General features: G+C 38.2%; 1 protein-coding gene and 1 long non-coding RNA gene across 3 annotated transcripts in view; one reads left to right on the forward strand and one right to left on the reverse strand.

Annotated features, from left to right (window-relative positions):
• Window positions 1-16171, forward strand: part of LOC120374201 (von Willebrand factor D and EGF domain-containing protein-like) — a 240959-nt gene that overhangs the window by 107729 nt on the left and 117059 nt on the right. The window contains exons 10-12 of the mRNA XM_039493496.1: window positions 4828-5101; window positions 8027-8241; window positions 12713-13656. Of these exons, the coding sequence (XP_039349430.1) occupies window positions 4828-5101; window positions 8027-8241; window positions 12713-13656 (1433 nt within the window). The remainder of the gene's footprint in view (window positions 1-4827; window positions 5102-8026; window positions 8242-12712; window positions 13657-16171) is intronic.
• The window catches only part of LOC120374203, a 64899-nt gene that overhangs the window by 36874 nt on the left and 11854 nt on the right, over window positions 1-16171 (reverse strand). The window lies entirely within an intron of this gene.

Consider the following 16171-nt stretch of genomic DNA (forward strand, 5'->3'; position numbering starts at 1 on the left):
TCTGGCTACCTCACACACATTCCATCTGGGTTAGCATAAGGCGAGGCTATTAATTAAATAGTTAAAGTACCTACCTTATCCTTGGGACAATAGTTTGCCCTTTCTGTATGCCTACCTCAAGGAATGTGTATTACATAAAAAAACAGTTTGTCGTGTCCTTTTATTAATACATTTCTATAGAAACATCTACCTAATAATTCTTTTGACTAAAGGGAGAGACTAATAGTCAGTGGGGCAAAGTGTCATATTTTACAGTACAACAGTTTGAGTGTGTTGATGCACAGAAGTGCAATGATATTAATTATACTGGCTAAAGCTCTGAAAGAGCACTTCCTTTTATAGCAAAATGCCTTTTAAATGAAACAAATTTGCAAGCCTGGCAAAGAGAAAGTATAGGCTTCATTATTAGTTATGATGCATTATAAATATAAAAGCCTTTCACATCATAAATTGTAGATTCTTAAAAGTGAATTATCAGTTTCAAGCTAAGTACTAAGATACCTCTTTTATGGCAATATCTAAAACACCTAAGACTGCTTGGTTGGTAATTCATATATAATTAGTGTGATTTTTCATTTCACCTTATAAAGGAGAATTTTTAGATTTCTGGAGCATGTAAATTAAATCTATGCATCAGTATTCTCTAGGGGTGAAATTCACCACTTCCTGAACAGAATAACTGCACTTGTGCAGGGAGGCAAGTATAAAGGTCTATGCCTGAGAATGGAGGGAATAGAATTTGCCACTCCAACCTGCAGATAAGTCACTGGGATAATAATGCAACCCTTCCATGACTACTGTTCCAGCCTTTAGCTCCTTGGTCAGTTTGTTGGGGTCTCACCTATGCATGGAGCCAATAGTTCCTGAGCCTACCCCCAACAGCCTCCTTCACAGTGAGCAGAGTCAATGTATAGACTCCCTTGTGCAGCTGTTCTGCTTTTGCCCACTCCCATGCAACTGCATCGTGGGGGCCTGCCTTCCTCTGGATTAATTTCATCCTGCAACATGCAGGGCACAGGCGGCCAGAAAAATTCTTTGTCTTGATGCCCACCAATCAAGTAAAGTCACAGATCTTGGCTCTTCAGGAAACCGTCCTGTTGCAAATGCCTATTTAAAAGCAAAAAGCCTCTCTTCTATGATCACAAGCTACAGATCTCCAGGGAGGAAGAGAACCCTATAAGACAGTTCTCCACCTCTCATGCTCCACAGAATCTGTAGGTTGACTACATTTCCCCTCAGAGCAGCCTACAGGGTTGTGAATAGCAGCATGCACCAAAGTGCTGTGCTGTAAGTCCCCCTGGACACTGTGGATGTGAACTAAAAGGTTCCTAGTTCACCTTAACGTAATCCCATTTGAAGAGGACTATGTTAAAGTGAACTAGGAATCTTTTAGTTTGCACCTGCAGTGTCCACACAGAGGAGTACTTAACAGTGCAGCTCTTTGGTGCACACTGAGGTCCAAACTGTAGGGCAATGTAGTCAAGCCACGAGTTTTGCTTTCTTCAAAGGCCCCACACCTATAATGCACAGCAGAGTAACTGGAAGTTCATTTAACCCTGGGATGGAGTAACTATCTTACAAAAACATGGGTGAGGTGTTGGGTATGTTCAGTTTCTCATCTGCTTTGCTTTTATTAAATGTAGCAAGGGCAAAGGGATCTTATTCATATCCCAGCTTTTAGGGGAGTCAGAATGTTAAAACTTCAGGGTCTTTACAGATTTTCCCCACACACACTGACCTATTCATCTAGAAAAAGCCACTGATGCTGCCTCTATTCTTCTGTTCAGTGCTGCCATGATTACTTTAGAACTGACTAGCCTTAGGCTTGGAGGAATTAAATTTTTATCAGTAAATGTTGGTCAATCTCACTGTACACATACTAACCAACAAAAAATATTTCCATTGATAATAATCGAAATGTACAAATAGGTAGAGTTAAAAAAATGCTGCTTGAAAACTTATTAAAGTTTTATTTAAGGATATTTACTTTGTATATTTTTACATGTGAAGTTGACAGTTTGTATTTTCACAGTTATAAAGCCTTAACTGTTCGAATCTCAACATCTACTGTCATTAAATAATTATTTTCTGACCCCCACATCATTTCCCACAACTGTGAAAATGTAAATAGATTAAAATAGAAAAAATGCTTACAAATAAACATTGATATTACCATCAAAATGATAAAACAATAAAAATTGAATTCCACCAAGCCTAACTAGCCTGTACATGGGGTTATCCACATCCAGCTTGGGATGTGGAGCCATATGCCACTAGCAAATCACAACTCGTTGTTCTGATCCACTCTATTCTGTCCGCTTTATCTTGACATTCACATGTCTGGTAACTGGACCTAAATCTGACTCTGGTAACTCCAAGGACTTGAGTGAAGTGAGACCAGGGATGAATTTGGCCCAGGAGGGTCATGCAAATCAACTGAGCCTCTTTTTCTTTTATAAAATGCTTGCTACAAAAAATAAAATGTGAATGTATTCTGGTTCCCAAGTATATCCTTCATTTTCCCTCTGACTAACACTTTGTAGGACACAGACCAACATAAAATAGCTCTCACTGGCAAGGACAGCAGTCCTATGGGCAAGTGAACAGATTAATCGTAAATGGTGCCTTTCAGTAGCTGATGTTTTGGGAGCAGTAGTAATGAAATAAATTAAATAAGAAGATGGAAGAGGAAAGGAGGGGGGAAGCCTCATGGGAAAGGAGAATGAGTGCTGGAGTGTCCTTGGGAGTGGGTTGTATAGCAACAGTAAAGTACAGTATAACAGCGTAGTGATGAGTGTGGTAAAGATAGACTGATAGATAAGTGTAGGGCGGGAGGTGTGAGGGAAGGGGTTAAGGTTATTCTTCTGACTTAAGCTTTCCACATTTGGGACAAACATTAAAAAAAGCACATAGTAAAATCTTTTCCTACTGTTTAGCGGTATTTAAATTTTCCACTGCTGCCTATATGGCTGTCATGACATTTTTATGAGTGTCACAAAAGCGTAGCTGTTTAGATTCAATTTTGCATGCAAGTAATTCAACGCCAGCTTAAGGCTTCCATTTAAAAATAAAGACATTTTGCAAGTCTGACATTTTACATAATCTATGGCATGACCTAACTGAAGGACTCCCATTGACTTCAATAAGAGTTGGATTGGGCTCCCATAGTCTATACACATTAATATGAGTGAATAGTCCCATTTCTGTGAAAAGCAGTTATATACTTGTGTTAAGAGAGTCTTATATATTTAAATGATAGACCAGCAGAGTTTAGATGTAGCCACTCTCATGCATCCCCTACTTCTTTCATGACCACCCTCCTTCAAAATGCCTGCACCTGGAAAAGGACTATTTGAAGGAAGTTTTGGAAGATGATTCTCAGAGTTTTCCATCTCCTTATCTTCCTCATGTGGATATATCCATAAGAGCCTATCATTTGACATTAAAAGAGATTATATGATTTTTTAAAAAATGCTCCCATTAGTTCTAATCAGTATTTTGCCCCAGTTGTTGAACAGCATGCTCAGGATTTATGTACCTGATTAGAAAATAGGATGAGACAAGCCCATCAAAAGTGTTCTCTCATTACAGCCACCTTTGCTGAGTTTTTCAAGATGGAGTAAAATCAAATTTTATGACAAATAGTTAATCTCTATCTTCTTGCTTTATTCCAAACTCCATACATTTCTACTGAGGGAAAAAGGGATATTTCTGAAGCAGTACTTTACAAAAGAATTCCTAATCTTTATTTTCATTGGTTGTAATTATTTTTGAACTTTCCTTGCATAATATAGAAAATTTCAACATGAAAAATAATAATTTGTTTTCTATTAATTGTAGATTCCTAAAAATCTGTTTTAAACCCAAACATGGCTGTTTAAAAAGGAAGGTGTTACCAAGCACTGCTTTCAAAAGGTGGTTAGCAATTGAGCCATTCAAAGAAATCCCTCACAATTTCCATAAAATGCATAGCCACTGTTTCCTCCAGTTGCCAGAGCAATATATGGGATAAGAGCAAGAAGTAATTACAATGTGAGAAAATAGAGGCGTTTGGAAATGCTATAGAATCCACTTGTAGGCCCTAATCCTGCAGTCCTTACTCAAGTAAAATTCAGACTGAGGTCTGTGGGAAATTTGCCAGAGTAACACTGACTGACTAACAACTGCAGAATTAGTTCCACACTGAATTCAGACAGACTGAAACTCCATTTGCAGTAGAGCACAATGAAAGTTCCAAATTACGCAACACATTGCAGTGTGCCAATTGCAAATCCAGTTATAGTGAAACTTATGCTTATAGTGAAGTTGTTCTAAGGGGAGAAATGACTTCACTTTAACAGGGTTCCAGGAGAGTCCTAATTTTTCATATGAAATGTTCACCTAGCCCCAGTCAGCCTTGTAAAAGTTAGTGATTAGTCACAGAAGATGTTATTTGAGCACTGATTTTGCTGTGAAGAATACCATGCCGTAGAGCATCTAGTTACAACCAAAACGTATTTATTAAGTCCTGGAGGCAAGGATTATTTCCCATTTGCTTTTCTCAAATGTTTATCTTTTTCATCCATGCCTGTTGCCATAGCAGCAGCTCTTAGACAGCTAACAGCTCTCACATGAATTCTTATCCATTTCCAGCTAACAACTCTAGTGGTATTATCTTGTGTATGGTGCTGAATATATGCTTCTCCATGTGTTAATTTTCTTTCTCCTCCAAGGCCAGCCATCATGCTGGCCTAATTAAAAAGTGTGTCTGTTGGAGTACAAACATACAGTCATGATAGGTGTACACCCTCAGTTTGAAAATCCTGTTTTTGTTTGTTTGTTGTTTAGGCGTTATGATAATTATAAAATTGGAACCTTTCTTTTGTGCAAGAGCCTGGCCCGTGTGTTTGAGGTACATGTACGACAGTGGGACTGTGGAAGCCGCCAGTATGCTGTTGCCTGCAACTGCGGTGTAGCTGCATGGGAGGGTAATGACATCGTCCTGCTAGACATGTGTAATGGTCAGTTTCAGGAAACCAGACTTCAGCTGTCTATTAAAAGCACTGGCACATCACCTCGACGTGTCAAAATTGTGAAGTCCTATGGAGGGAAAAAAATTACCGTAAGTGGACCTTTCGGTTTCTTTTTTTTAAAGTTGCTTTGACTTTAATTATATATTTCTGAATTAAGGAACACATACACCCGTAGCCGAGAAAACTAAACTGAAGGAAAGTGCTGGCTAATGTGTTAATTTAACCAAACAAGAACATAAGAATGGCCATACTGAGTCAGACCAAAGGTCCACCAGCCCAGCATCCTGTCTACCGACAGTGGCCAATGCCAGGTGCCCCAGAGGGAGTGAACCTAAGAGGTAATGATCAAACATAAAACAAAACATGAATCTAACAAGAGTGGATGGGTGTTACTCAAAGACATAGCCAAGAGTGATATGAATATTATTTGTTGTTTGTATTATGGTACTATCTAGCAGTCCCATGGGCACCCACTGTGCCAGGCACTGTACAATTACATAACAAGGAGACGGCCCTGAAAAACTTGTGATCTAAGTGTAAGATGAGAGATCACACAAAGTATTTACCTAGAAAGCACTACTGTGCTTTCCAGTCTGCACTTCGTATCTCTCATCCACACTGAAGATCTCTAGTCCAGAAGGTGTTCCCTGAAATCACTGAATGAACAAGTGAAGACTGCACTAGAAAGATCCAAGCTGAGAATTTTGTCGTAAAATTTCAACATCAAGATTTATTACTAAAAAATATTCTGGGTAAGAAAGGGGCCATAAGGAGCCAAAACAATGTTAGGGTGAGGGTTCTGAGCTTTGGCTTTCATCATCTTCTCCCTTGGAATAGGCTTTGATAACATAGTTATTTAAAGTTTCTTAATTGCAGAAAGGGAGCAAAAGCAGGAAAATAGCTTTCATTTCACATTACAACTGAATACAGTATAATTACAGTTTTATTACTAGAATAATCTTTACTAGCAATATTCAAAATATATTCACAATGTTAATCACTGTCTTTGAATTTGGAGTTATAGGGCCGCATTTTGTCCTAATTTAACTTCACGTAAACCCCACTGATTCCACTGGGGTTTATATCCAACTAAGTTTCCATGGGACATGACTGAGGGGAAGATCTAGTCCAAACAGTGCAGAACATTGAAATAGCAGATAGTGTCCTGATAGCAGAGATTTTAAACACAAACTCCTTTTTGGAGGAAAGTGTGTAATTGGAAGGCAGTTAGCAGTTGAACATGGCAAAAATTTTCAGCCAAAACTTTTTGCCACCAAAAAAAATGCAGATTTGGGTCAACCAAAACATTTCACAGTTTCATGTCAAATTCGTCAAATTGTTTCAGTCTGAAAAAAAATCTGAACTCAAAACGATTTGTTTCAATATGTTCAAAATGAAGTGTTATCATTTGAAATGACCCTGCATTTCAAACTTTACTTCAGTTTAATTAAAATTGTTTTGAAAATCTTGAAAATGAAACATTTCATTTATCCTCAAACAAAATGTTTTATTCAACCTGAAATATTATATTTCTTTATTTTTACTTTTTGGTTGGTAGGAAAAAAAAAGTTACAAAATCATTTTAGACTGACCTGAAAGAAGGTGTTTTTTTTTGTTTTTTTTTACTGCCCAGCAAACACCAAAAAATCAGTTACTCACACAGTTCTATGTTAGTTTCAAAAAGGCACCTGAGTACTGTATAGCTCTGTTTCAACTAGCAGCTGTCCTGGCCTACAAATTAAATTAAAAATTAAGGCAATACGAATTTATAAGCAAGATTCAAGTATACTGAATCATTCCACTATTCAGTTGTGAAATACTACAGAAATTTGCTCCTTAAAATATACTTGCTTTTTTAATTTCTAGTCTATGAAAGCAAGAAACTAATATCAGGCTAAATTCTGCTTTCCTTACTCAGAGGGACTAATCTCATGACTCATCCAAACAGAACTGAGTCTATTGCATGGGCACTCTGCAGACACCCTCACACGATTCTGTAGCTTGTATTAGCCTTGATGTGCAATACCTCATGCTATGCTCTGGGCTCTGGAAGCTCCTACTCCTGTGTCGCTGAAGTCAGTGGAAGTTCTGCCATTGATTTCAAGGAGAAATACGAGTCAAATTGTGTGCTGGTTGTGTGATGTGGACAAATTTCTAAGGGGCTACGGTCAACATTTTCAACAGTGGGTACTGATTTTGGGTGCCCAGCTTGAAGTGAATTGAGTTTCAGGAGTATTAAGCAACCACAACTCCAACTGAAATCAGTGGGGGTTACAAGTTCTCAGCACGTCTGAAAAAACAGGCCCATGGTGTCTCAAGCTGAGCACCCCAAAACTGAGCCTCCCCCCCAAAAAAGCAGTGTCACTCCTGAAACTACAGCTGTAAGTTAAATTCATCAAGCTTATTTATTTTTGTGATCAAAGTCCAAATTTAAATCCAGGTTTCCAGCACAGGAAAACAAATAAAGTAGTCATTTATTTGTCTGAACCCTCAAGATTTCCCCTCCCCCCTTTAAAAGGTTCTTTAATGAGAAAATTATCTAGTTTAAAATAATAGTTTTCTGTGTAAACCAGTTTTGGAAAATTCAACAGTTTTTCAAAGGGAAGAAAGCTATTTTCCAGACTTAGCAATTTAAAGAAAAGAATATTTCCCAGGCGAAAACACAGGGGTGGTCTTATCATGGTGACAGCTTCAAAAATTAGCTGGTAACTTACCAATCAGTAAACTTCAGTGAATATAATTATTAATTTTAAAAAGGAAGGCACTTGTGTGGGTTTATATTTGTATGATGCTATCAGATATTAGTACCAAAAACTCTGAAAGCATCATCGTTGTAAATGAAACCGAAAGCATCATTGTAAAATAAATGTTTACAGTGTGTCTAAGTGGCATTAAATTACAGTATAGCCAACTTCTAGCTTTGATTTTTTTTGGGGGGGGGGAGGGAACACACTTTTTATTACAGAAGAATCTTGCTAATGGATTAAATTCACTGGGTTTTTCTGCCTCTTCAGATCATCTTCCCTTCAGGAGCATTTGTTCGAGCTGATGTAAGTGAGTGGGGAATGAGTTTGACAGTCAGGGCACCAAGCATCGATTTTAACAGCACCAGAGGTTTGTGTGGCATCTTTGATGGGAACAGTCATAATGACTTCCATAACACCAGTGGGAGTCCTTTACTATCACACCAGAGTAACAAGCCTGAGGAAGACTTCATAGAAGACTGGAGGTACAGAGCTAAAGGATTCCAAACCTGAAAGTCATACTGTAACATCATTTACTGCATCACATGGTCTTTTAATAACCTGAAAAAGAGCTCTGCCTAATCAATCAAAGGAGGGCTAGAGGTCCATTATCACCACAAACACAACAAAAGCTTATTTTTCAGTCTGTACACTACACATAAGAAGCTCTTTTACTGAGATAAGTTTTGTATTCACAAGAGATATGTTAACAGCTGTGTTAAGATCCCACTCAGCGGTTAAAAAAATGCAGTTCTCACTCACTCTGAAAAATGTAGATAACTGACAATAGGGATTAATTAAGTATTTGGTATTTCCCTTGCTCTTTTATTCCTGAAAACTAATTACAACAAGCGACTATACAATTAAATATTACATTTTGTCAAAGAGTGGCAATAAATGTAGCATGCTGAAACTTAATATCTATTCAGTTAAAGACAATGGGACATTTGAAACTCTTGCTTTCTAAGAGAGAGAGTCTGGAACATGGATTCTCATCCCTTTCCATATCAGGGACTTCCATTGCCTCATATTTTAATTCCTGAATCCAAACATGGTCTTATAGTTCTGGGTCCAGTTCATTTCAAAACCAGAATGGAACTATTCTGCAATGCTCGATTGGCTGATGATTAATTGTTTTCAGGACAGCCACTATTACAAAATTTGGTCCAAAATAAAAATATGATGAAGACCTCTGTTCTTGTGAGGGGCCCACCATGAGAAATATTGCAACATCAGCTGATGACATGAGATTTCCACCCTTTGGGACTGGAAGAACAGTTCATGGAATTTGGTGCAGTTGAATCTGAACCCAAACCCTAATGCTTATTTCTGCCTCAGATCTGAACCCTAGTCTTACTAATCCTGATTCTGCATCCTGTCAGTGCATCCAGGACCCATCTCTGATGTAACTAAAAAAGACTTCAGAGCTATTGAATTTTAGGAAAAGAACAAACAATTAAACTGTATTCAACTTGCATAAAATCAGCTGAAGCCATTAAATCATCCTAATTTAGTTGATGAGTATTTTGAGCTGTAGTTGTGAGCAGCACATACAAGACTTGAAGTTAGAGGAACTCAGTTTCCTTTATATTAATCCATAGAATAGTTGCTAAATCCCATGGGTTTAATCTTTTGGGGACTTAACCATTTCCTAGATGTAGATGTGGCTACTAGGGGGTTACTTAGGTGGAAGGAAGGATGGTTTTCTGACTACAAGAAGGGGAAATCTGGGTCTCCTGGCAGGAGCAATTCCCAGATTTCCTCCTTTCTTGTGGGAACTTGTCTCTCTTGGGTTGTAGCTCCAACATGAACCACTAGTCCCTGTTACTGGATGCCAACCCATTCCTCAGACCAAAATGGCAACAGGCTGGCAAGAAGTGGGTAAGCTATTCTACAGCTAAGAGAGCGACTGGAGAATTTGTAGTAGCTCTGTGTGGGGACTAGCAGCCAACGGAAGATAAAGTAAAGTATTTAGGGGGAACTTTATGTTCTTTGTCCACTTGGAATGGAGAAGAATTTTCCAGCACTTGTCAGGGCCTAGGACAAGACCTTGCTGTGCTCAGGAAAGGCAGGTGGTGCTCCTTTTGGGGGAGAGGAACTGGCGACAAATTTAATTTTTGCTGTAGACCCTAAGTAAATAAAAAGAAGGACTCTAAGAATCAAGGCCATAATCCAAAACCAAATGGACTCAATGGAAAAAACTCACATTATCTTTAAAGAACATTGGATCAGGCCTTATAATACACCCACAGAAAAAATGGCAAAATAGGGAGTAAACCCTGTATGCTGATTTCCCTGCTGCTGTTTTTAATTTAATTTTAGAGAACAAATTAGAATTTTAGACTTTAGGACTCTCCAGCACCTGAAGCTAGTTGGAGCATTCACCATCTGGCAGTTCAGTTCTCTCCCTGGCTGACACCTCTAAATAAGCTGCAGGGCTCAGGATGGCGCAGAGCTCTTTAAACATCATCTTTTCCAAATGGCAACTTTACACATAAAATTGCATCTAACCCTCCAAGTCTTTAAAATAGTGTCCTTACCAAAAAGGAATAGAAGTTCTATAGCATGCAAGCCCCATAGCAGCTCTTGATGGGAGAGCAGCCAACATGCTCTTTTCCTTTTATCTTCAAAAGTAACACTGAATAATTTTTCTGATACAATGCTGAGTTGTGCCTAAACTTTTCAATTTTCCATGAGGAAAATTGCAATGAAACATTTAGTTTCATTTCAGGTAAACCCAAATTGAAACATTTCATTTAGTTTTGATTTGACATTCATCTCTGCATCTGTTGGATAGTCTGTGCACGGAAGTCATAGTTCGGGTGTCTCATGCCTCCTTTCCCTCCTATGGGTCAGTCTCCCTGGTCAGACTACATCTCCCATAGTGAACCATGGTCATAGGACTCCCATGAGGCTCTGCAGGCTTTCAGCCAGAGGGAGAGACCATGATATATCATTAGAGATGTAGTCTTGCCCATACTGGGGAATGGGACATGAGACATCCAAATTACAACTTCCATGAGGCACTGCAGTGGATCAGGTGGATGCAGAGAATAATGTAGACGCAAACAGAAACAAAACAGTTATTTCCAATTGACAAACCAAAATTAAATGTTTTGATTTGGGAAAATCAGGACATTTTGTTTTGATTGAAAAGGTTGAAATGGAACATTTTGACATATCTGAATCAAAATTATTGAACTTTTCATTTGCATTAAAGTTTCAATAGTTCAACATTCCATCCTGAATCAGGATGAAATCAAATGTCAACATATCAGAATTTCCTACTGGATGAAAATTCCATTTTTCTTTTAGCTCTAGAAATAATTGCCTTTGAGTGTAAGGTTTCTGTGAGGACCTCTAAAATTCTGCTGCATTAGTTAGGTTAGGTGTCTTTACAACACAGCTGATAATAGGACTCTTTCCTCTTAGCCAGCCTCACTGGTGGGTGATGCTATCATGAAGCATTAGGGAAGGTGTCTGGCATGCATCCAGTTGGAAGTTAAAGCTCCCATTGCCCTTTTCAAAAAGAACAATAAGTAATTTCAACATTCCCTCTCTCAAGAAAACACATCCTATTGTCTTAGACTGTATGAAAGCTAATGTTGAGTGCATAATGGCTGTTCTATTTACCAATTCAGTCACAGCAGTAACTCAATATCTAGCTCAGTGTCATTAATTTGAAAAATTCTAGGATTATGAAAATCTCAAATCAAATTGTGTTCTGTTGTATCTGCTCATTTTGCAAAATATTGACTAGAACGCCAAACTCATAGATCATACCTAGAAGGGGACCTCTTGAATAGCCCAGTAATGGTTCCCTTTTCCTCTGTCACTCTGATAACTTTGTAACCATTTCAGTATTGTATTAGTGTCTACAATCATTCTATTGTATGTACTGCTTTCAATGGATGAACTGGATAAGATAACCCTGCCCCCACAGTAGTACCAGACCCCTTCTGGGGTTCCAAAATTTTGGTGCACTCTTTCATTTTCCTGAATTTCTAGGTTTAGCCTGGATCGGGAAGCAGAATTACCAAAATACTTCAAGAAATTTTGTTTCTCTTGTATTTCAAGTACGACAAAAGATTGGGGTAGGAACTGTATCTTACATAACTATAAAGCTCCAAGAACTCTCCTGATGCTGTATAAATAACATCAGAAGAAATTCTGTTCTCATGAGACTTCCAGCCAAACTTTAATTATGGTTGCTTATTCCAACTGAAACTCTCTAGAAGTACTCCCATCATTACTGCTGGACTAAATTAAGAAAGGAATGTAATTAGTCTTGGCTTATGTGATGCCACATCTCTGTGATCAATAAGATACAGTTGTGTGTGTCAATGACAGGAAAATTCAAATAAAAGAAGCTCCTTTACATTATAATAATGAAATGAAGCATACCACACAAATGTTTTTGAAAGGAATAACATTTTTAAAAGGCAAAAATATGAATGCACTAAATCAGAAGGGAGAGAAGATGTTTAATAATTAGAGCAGGGAGTGCTAAATTAATACAGGAGTTTAAAATGAACTTTTTGAGCTATATTCATCCTTAGTGTAATTCCCCTGGCTTCAGTTGAGTTATATCAGGAATGTATCAGACACCTTATGTAAAAAAAAGGATAATATGCATTTTCTGAAAAATGTGTCCTTTAAAATAATTCTGTAAATTGAAGTCATGCAAGTAGGCACTGATCCAGCAAAGCACTTAAGCACATGATAGCAAATAGCCCCATTGCCATTCATGGACTGCATAGTGCAATTCAGGAAGGGTCGTGCAAAGGTTGCTGTAAAACCAGTGAAACTATTCATATGCTTAAAGTAAAGAACACACTTAAATGTTTTGCTGGATTGGGACCCAGATTTCAGAAAAGAAAGTTGATTTAATGCTATGGACCAGTTTGTTGAAAGCTGTTTATTTTTTTTCCCCAATCTCTATTTTTTTTAAATCAGAATACCCCCAGGGATGAGTTTATTTGACAAGACTCCACCAATCTCTGAAGGGGAGAAAAGGAAAAAATACTGCAGATGTCAGAAGGAGCACACTCTATCTGTAAATACACGAAATGCCTTTCAGAGTTCTTTCCCACAATCTTTGGGCTGTCATTATGATAATGTGGATTATACTTCTGCAATCCCATATCTAGATGTTACATCAGAATATGTCACTCGCTTAGAAACAGAATCTACTTTAAGAAGTGATGGGAAAATGTTGGCCAAAGCTTTTGATCAAAGATATCTGCCTAAATCAGTCAAAAAGCGAGATAGCCATGATGACAGATTAAAACAATACTCAAAAAAAGTTTCCTTGAAAAATCAAGAAAAAAATAGTTTTAATAACTCCACTAAGCCAGAAGAAGTGCTAGATAGAGCAAAAAGGCAAGAAGTCTATTATGAATACTTACCTTTTTACCCATTACAAAACGAGAGTCAAAAGGACTTGGAAAGCTTTGCATATTTTTTCCCAGAGGATTACTTTGAAGGGATTCGGCCCAAAGTTCAGTCAATATGGCCTACTCAAGGTGGCCTAACCTCAACCAAAGCCTTGGAGATCTGTCAGCAGGTTCTTGTTAATTCTACTATTGGCTCCATCTGTAAAGACATCCTTGGGAGACAGCTGGATGAGGCAATTGATATGTGCCTGTTAGATCTGCAACTCAAGGATGACCTGGCGTGGGAAGGTGCAATGATAGCATTTTTGGAAAATGAGTGTGAAAGAAAAGTGCTAGAAAATAGAACTCAGCTGTTACATGCAGCAAATGGGCTACTTGCCACTCACGAGGAAATACTCACAGCTCTCAGGTGTCCCAATTTCTGTAATGGCAACGGACAGTGCACAGAATGGGGGTGCCGGTGCTTTGAAGACCACAGTTCCTATGACTGTAGCATTGCCAAGAGTGAGTAAAACATTCTGTTTGTTCCTATTCTCCCCATCTTCTTATGGTATGAGAGTTAGTAGGTGAAACATCTGCACAGAGTTGTTTGCTCTTCAAACAGCTTTGCCAGTAAGTTATTTGATGAATTAGTAATCAGCGCTTTTGACCTTGAAAAGCTGAACAAAATATATGGTTGACTGGTCTTTTGCTTTTTCACCTCAATAATGTTTTAAAAATGGATTTTAGAAGCCCCTTAACAAATTGGTTTTACACAAGCGATTTTCTTTACATCTGATGTGTCACATGCACACTGACAAACACACTGCTGCCAAAAATGAGAGTCCTGCTAACACGGTGGTCGATACACATGCTAGCTCTGCATAGATGGCTCTTTCTTCTTTACCATCATAAAATAAAATTTGTAAATAAATTTCAAATACGATAGTAGTCCAAAGCATCTAGAGGAATAAGAAATGTTTTCGAAGTTAAATGACCATGTAACTAGCTATGGGATCAATTTTAACCTCAGATATGTTCACAGGGCTTATATAGATGTTGCTTGGTGTTAACATGCTTCTGTGGACATAATTTGGCCCAAAGGTCCTGATTATACAAACACTTATGCACATACTTAGATTTAGACACATAAGTAGCCCACTGAAGTTTATGGGTTTGATTCTCATTTAACTTCAGGCCTCTCAGTGTAAATGAAGAATAGTGCCAATGTGACTACTTACAGTGCTTAAAGATATGCACATGCATAAATGATTGCAAGACAGAGGTGCAAGTTGGAAATTTAAGCTCCAATTCAGCAGTTTGCTGGAGCACATACTTAAACTTAGGAATGCAAGATTTAAACACATAAGTGCATTTCTGAATAAGGAGAGAAGACTCATGTGCTTCAAGTTAAACGTGCTTAAGTGTTTTGACTTAATGTAATACAAACATGAAAACTTTTTTTTGTTTGTGGTAATGCTGGGCTAATAATATTTACATAGTAGTTTACTGAAAAAACTTTTGCTTGTTTAAACCGAGGGTTTTTCAGTTATTTACCCAGCTGATACAATATTAATAAATGATGATGTTTGGTACATAATTTATTTGCTGGATTTTGCAAAGTTTTCCTGACCAAATGTTTCATGTCTTTTTCTATTTTGCCCAGCTTCAATCTATGTGGGGAAATTGTTTTGAACAGATTTTTTCCTATGGATAAAATTCATGAGCAAGAGAGGGAGATTTTTAGAAGTCCCTTCTGGTTTTTGAGTTAGCAATGCTTCCTATCAAGTAATAAATGGTGGTAATGGTAATATATGGATTTATTTGACAATATTGCAGTGACTGCTAACAAGCAACAGACTAGAGGAAAGAGCCTGAGACAGCACAGAATATCAGAAATTGAAAACAAGAATGCACATCAATTGCTGCAAACACAAATTGATAGACATCCCTATGTGTTTACTTTTTGATTTGTGGCTCAGTCAAACTCCAGTGGGTGTTTTCTCAATAACTCCTCCCTTTGGGGACTTTGATTTATACTATAATAAGTTGAAAATACTACAAATTTTTCATCTAGCCTTCCTAGCTGCCCCACACCCTTGATGCAGGATTCATAGTCCTGTTCCTGCAGAGGCATGCTCCTCCTCCTCCTCCCTGCAGGTTCTCCCCCAGATCTTCCACCTAGAAGTTCAGTTTCCTCGACCTAGGCCTCCTCATTGGCTCTTCAGTAGCTTTTCTTAAGTAGAGGTCTGCATTCCCTGAATTCGCTCCCTGAATGAGCGCAGGCTACCCTTTTATCTTCCAGAAGGCCTGTTTCTTACTCACATGCCCCCCATCACATGCCCCTTGCACTCATCTAATTGTACCCCCTTGTACTTATCTAATTCTTTTTTGAACCCAGTTATAGTTTTGACCATCACAACATCCCTTAGCAATGGGTTCCACAGCTTTACTATGTGTTGTGTGAAGAAGTACTTCTTTTCATTTGTTTTAAACCTGCTGCCTATTAATCTCATTGGGTGACCCCGGGTTCTTGTGTTATGTGAAGGAGTAAATAATACTTCCTTATTCACTTTCCCCACACCACTCATGATTTTATAGACCTCGATTATATCCCCCTTTAGTCATCTGGTTTTCCAAGCTGAACAGTGCCAGGTTTTTTAATCTCTCCTCATATGGAAGTTGTTCCATACCCCTAATCATTTTTGTTGTCCTTCTCTGTACTTTTTCCAAATCTAATACACCTCTACCCCGATATAACACGGTCTGATATAACATGAATTCAGATATAATGGGGTAAAGCAGTGCTCCGGGGGGGGGTGGAGCTGCACACTCCAGCGGATCAAAGCAAGTTCAATATAATGCGGTTTCACCTATAACGCGGTAAGATTTTTTGGCTCCCGAGGACAGCATTATATTGGGGTTGAGGTGTATATGTTTTTTGAGATAAAGCTACCAGAACTGTACACAGTATTCAAGGTATGGGCATACCATGGATTTATATAGTGGCACTATCATGTTTTCTGTCTCATTGTCTATC

The sequence above is a fragment of the Mauremys reevesii genome, linkage group 11 (genome assembly GCF_016161935.1).
Source record: "Mauremys reevesii isolate NIE-2019 linkage group 11, ASM1616193v1, whole genome shotgun sequence".
In the NCBI taxonomy this organism is placed as follows: Eukaryota; Metazoa; Chordata; order Testudines; family Geoemydidae; genus Mauremys; species Mauremys reevesii.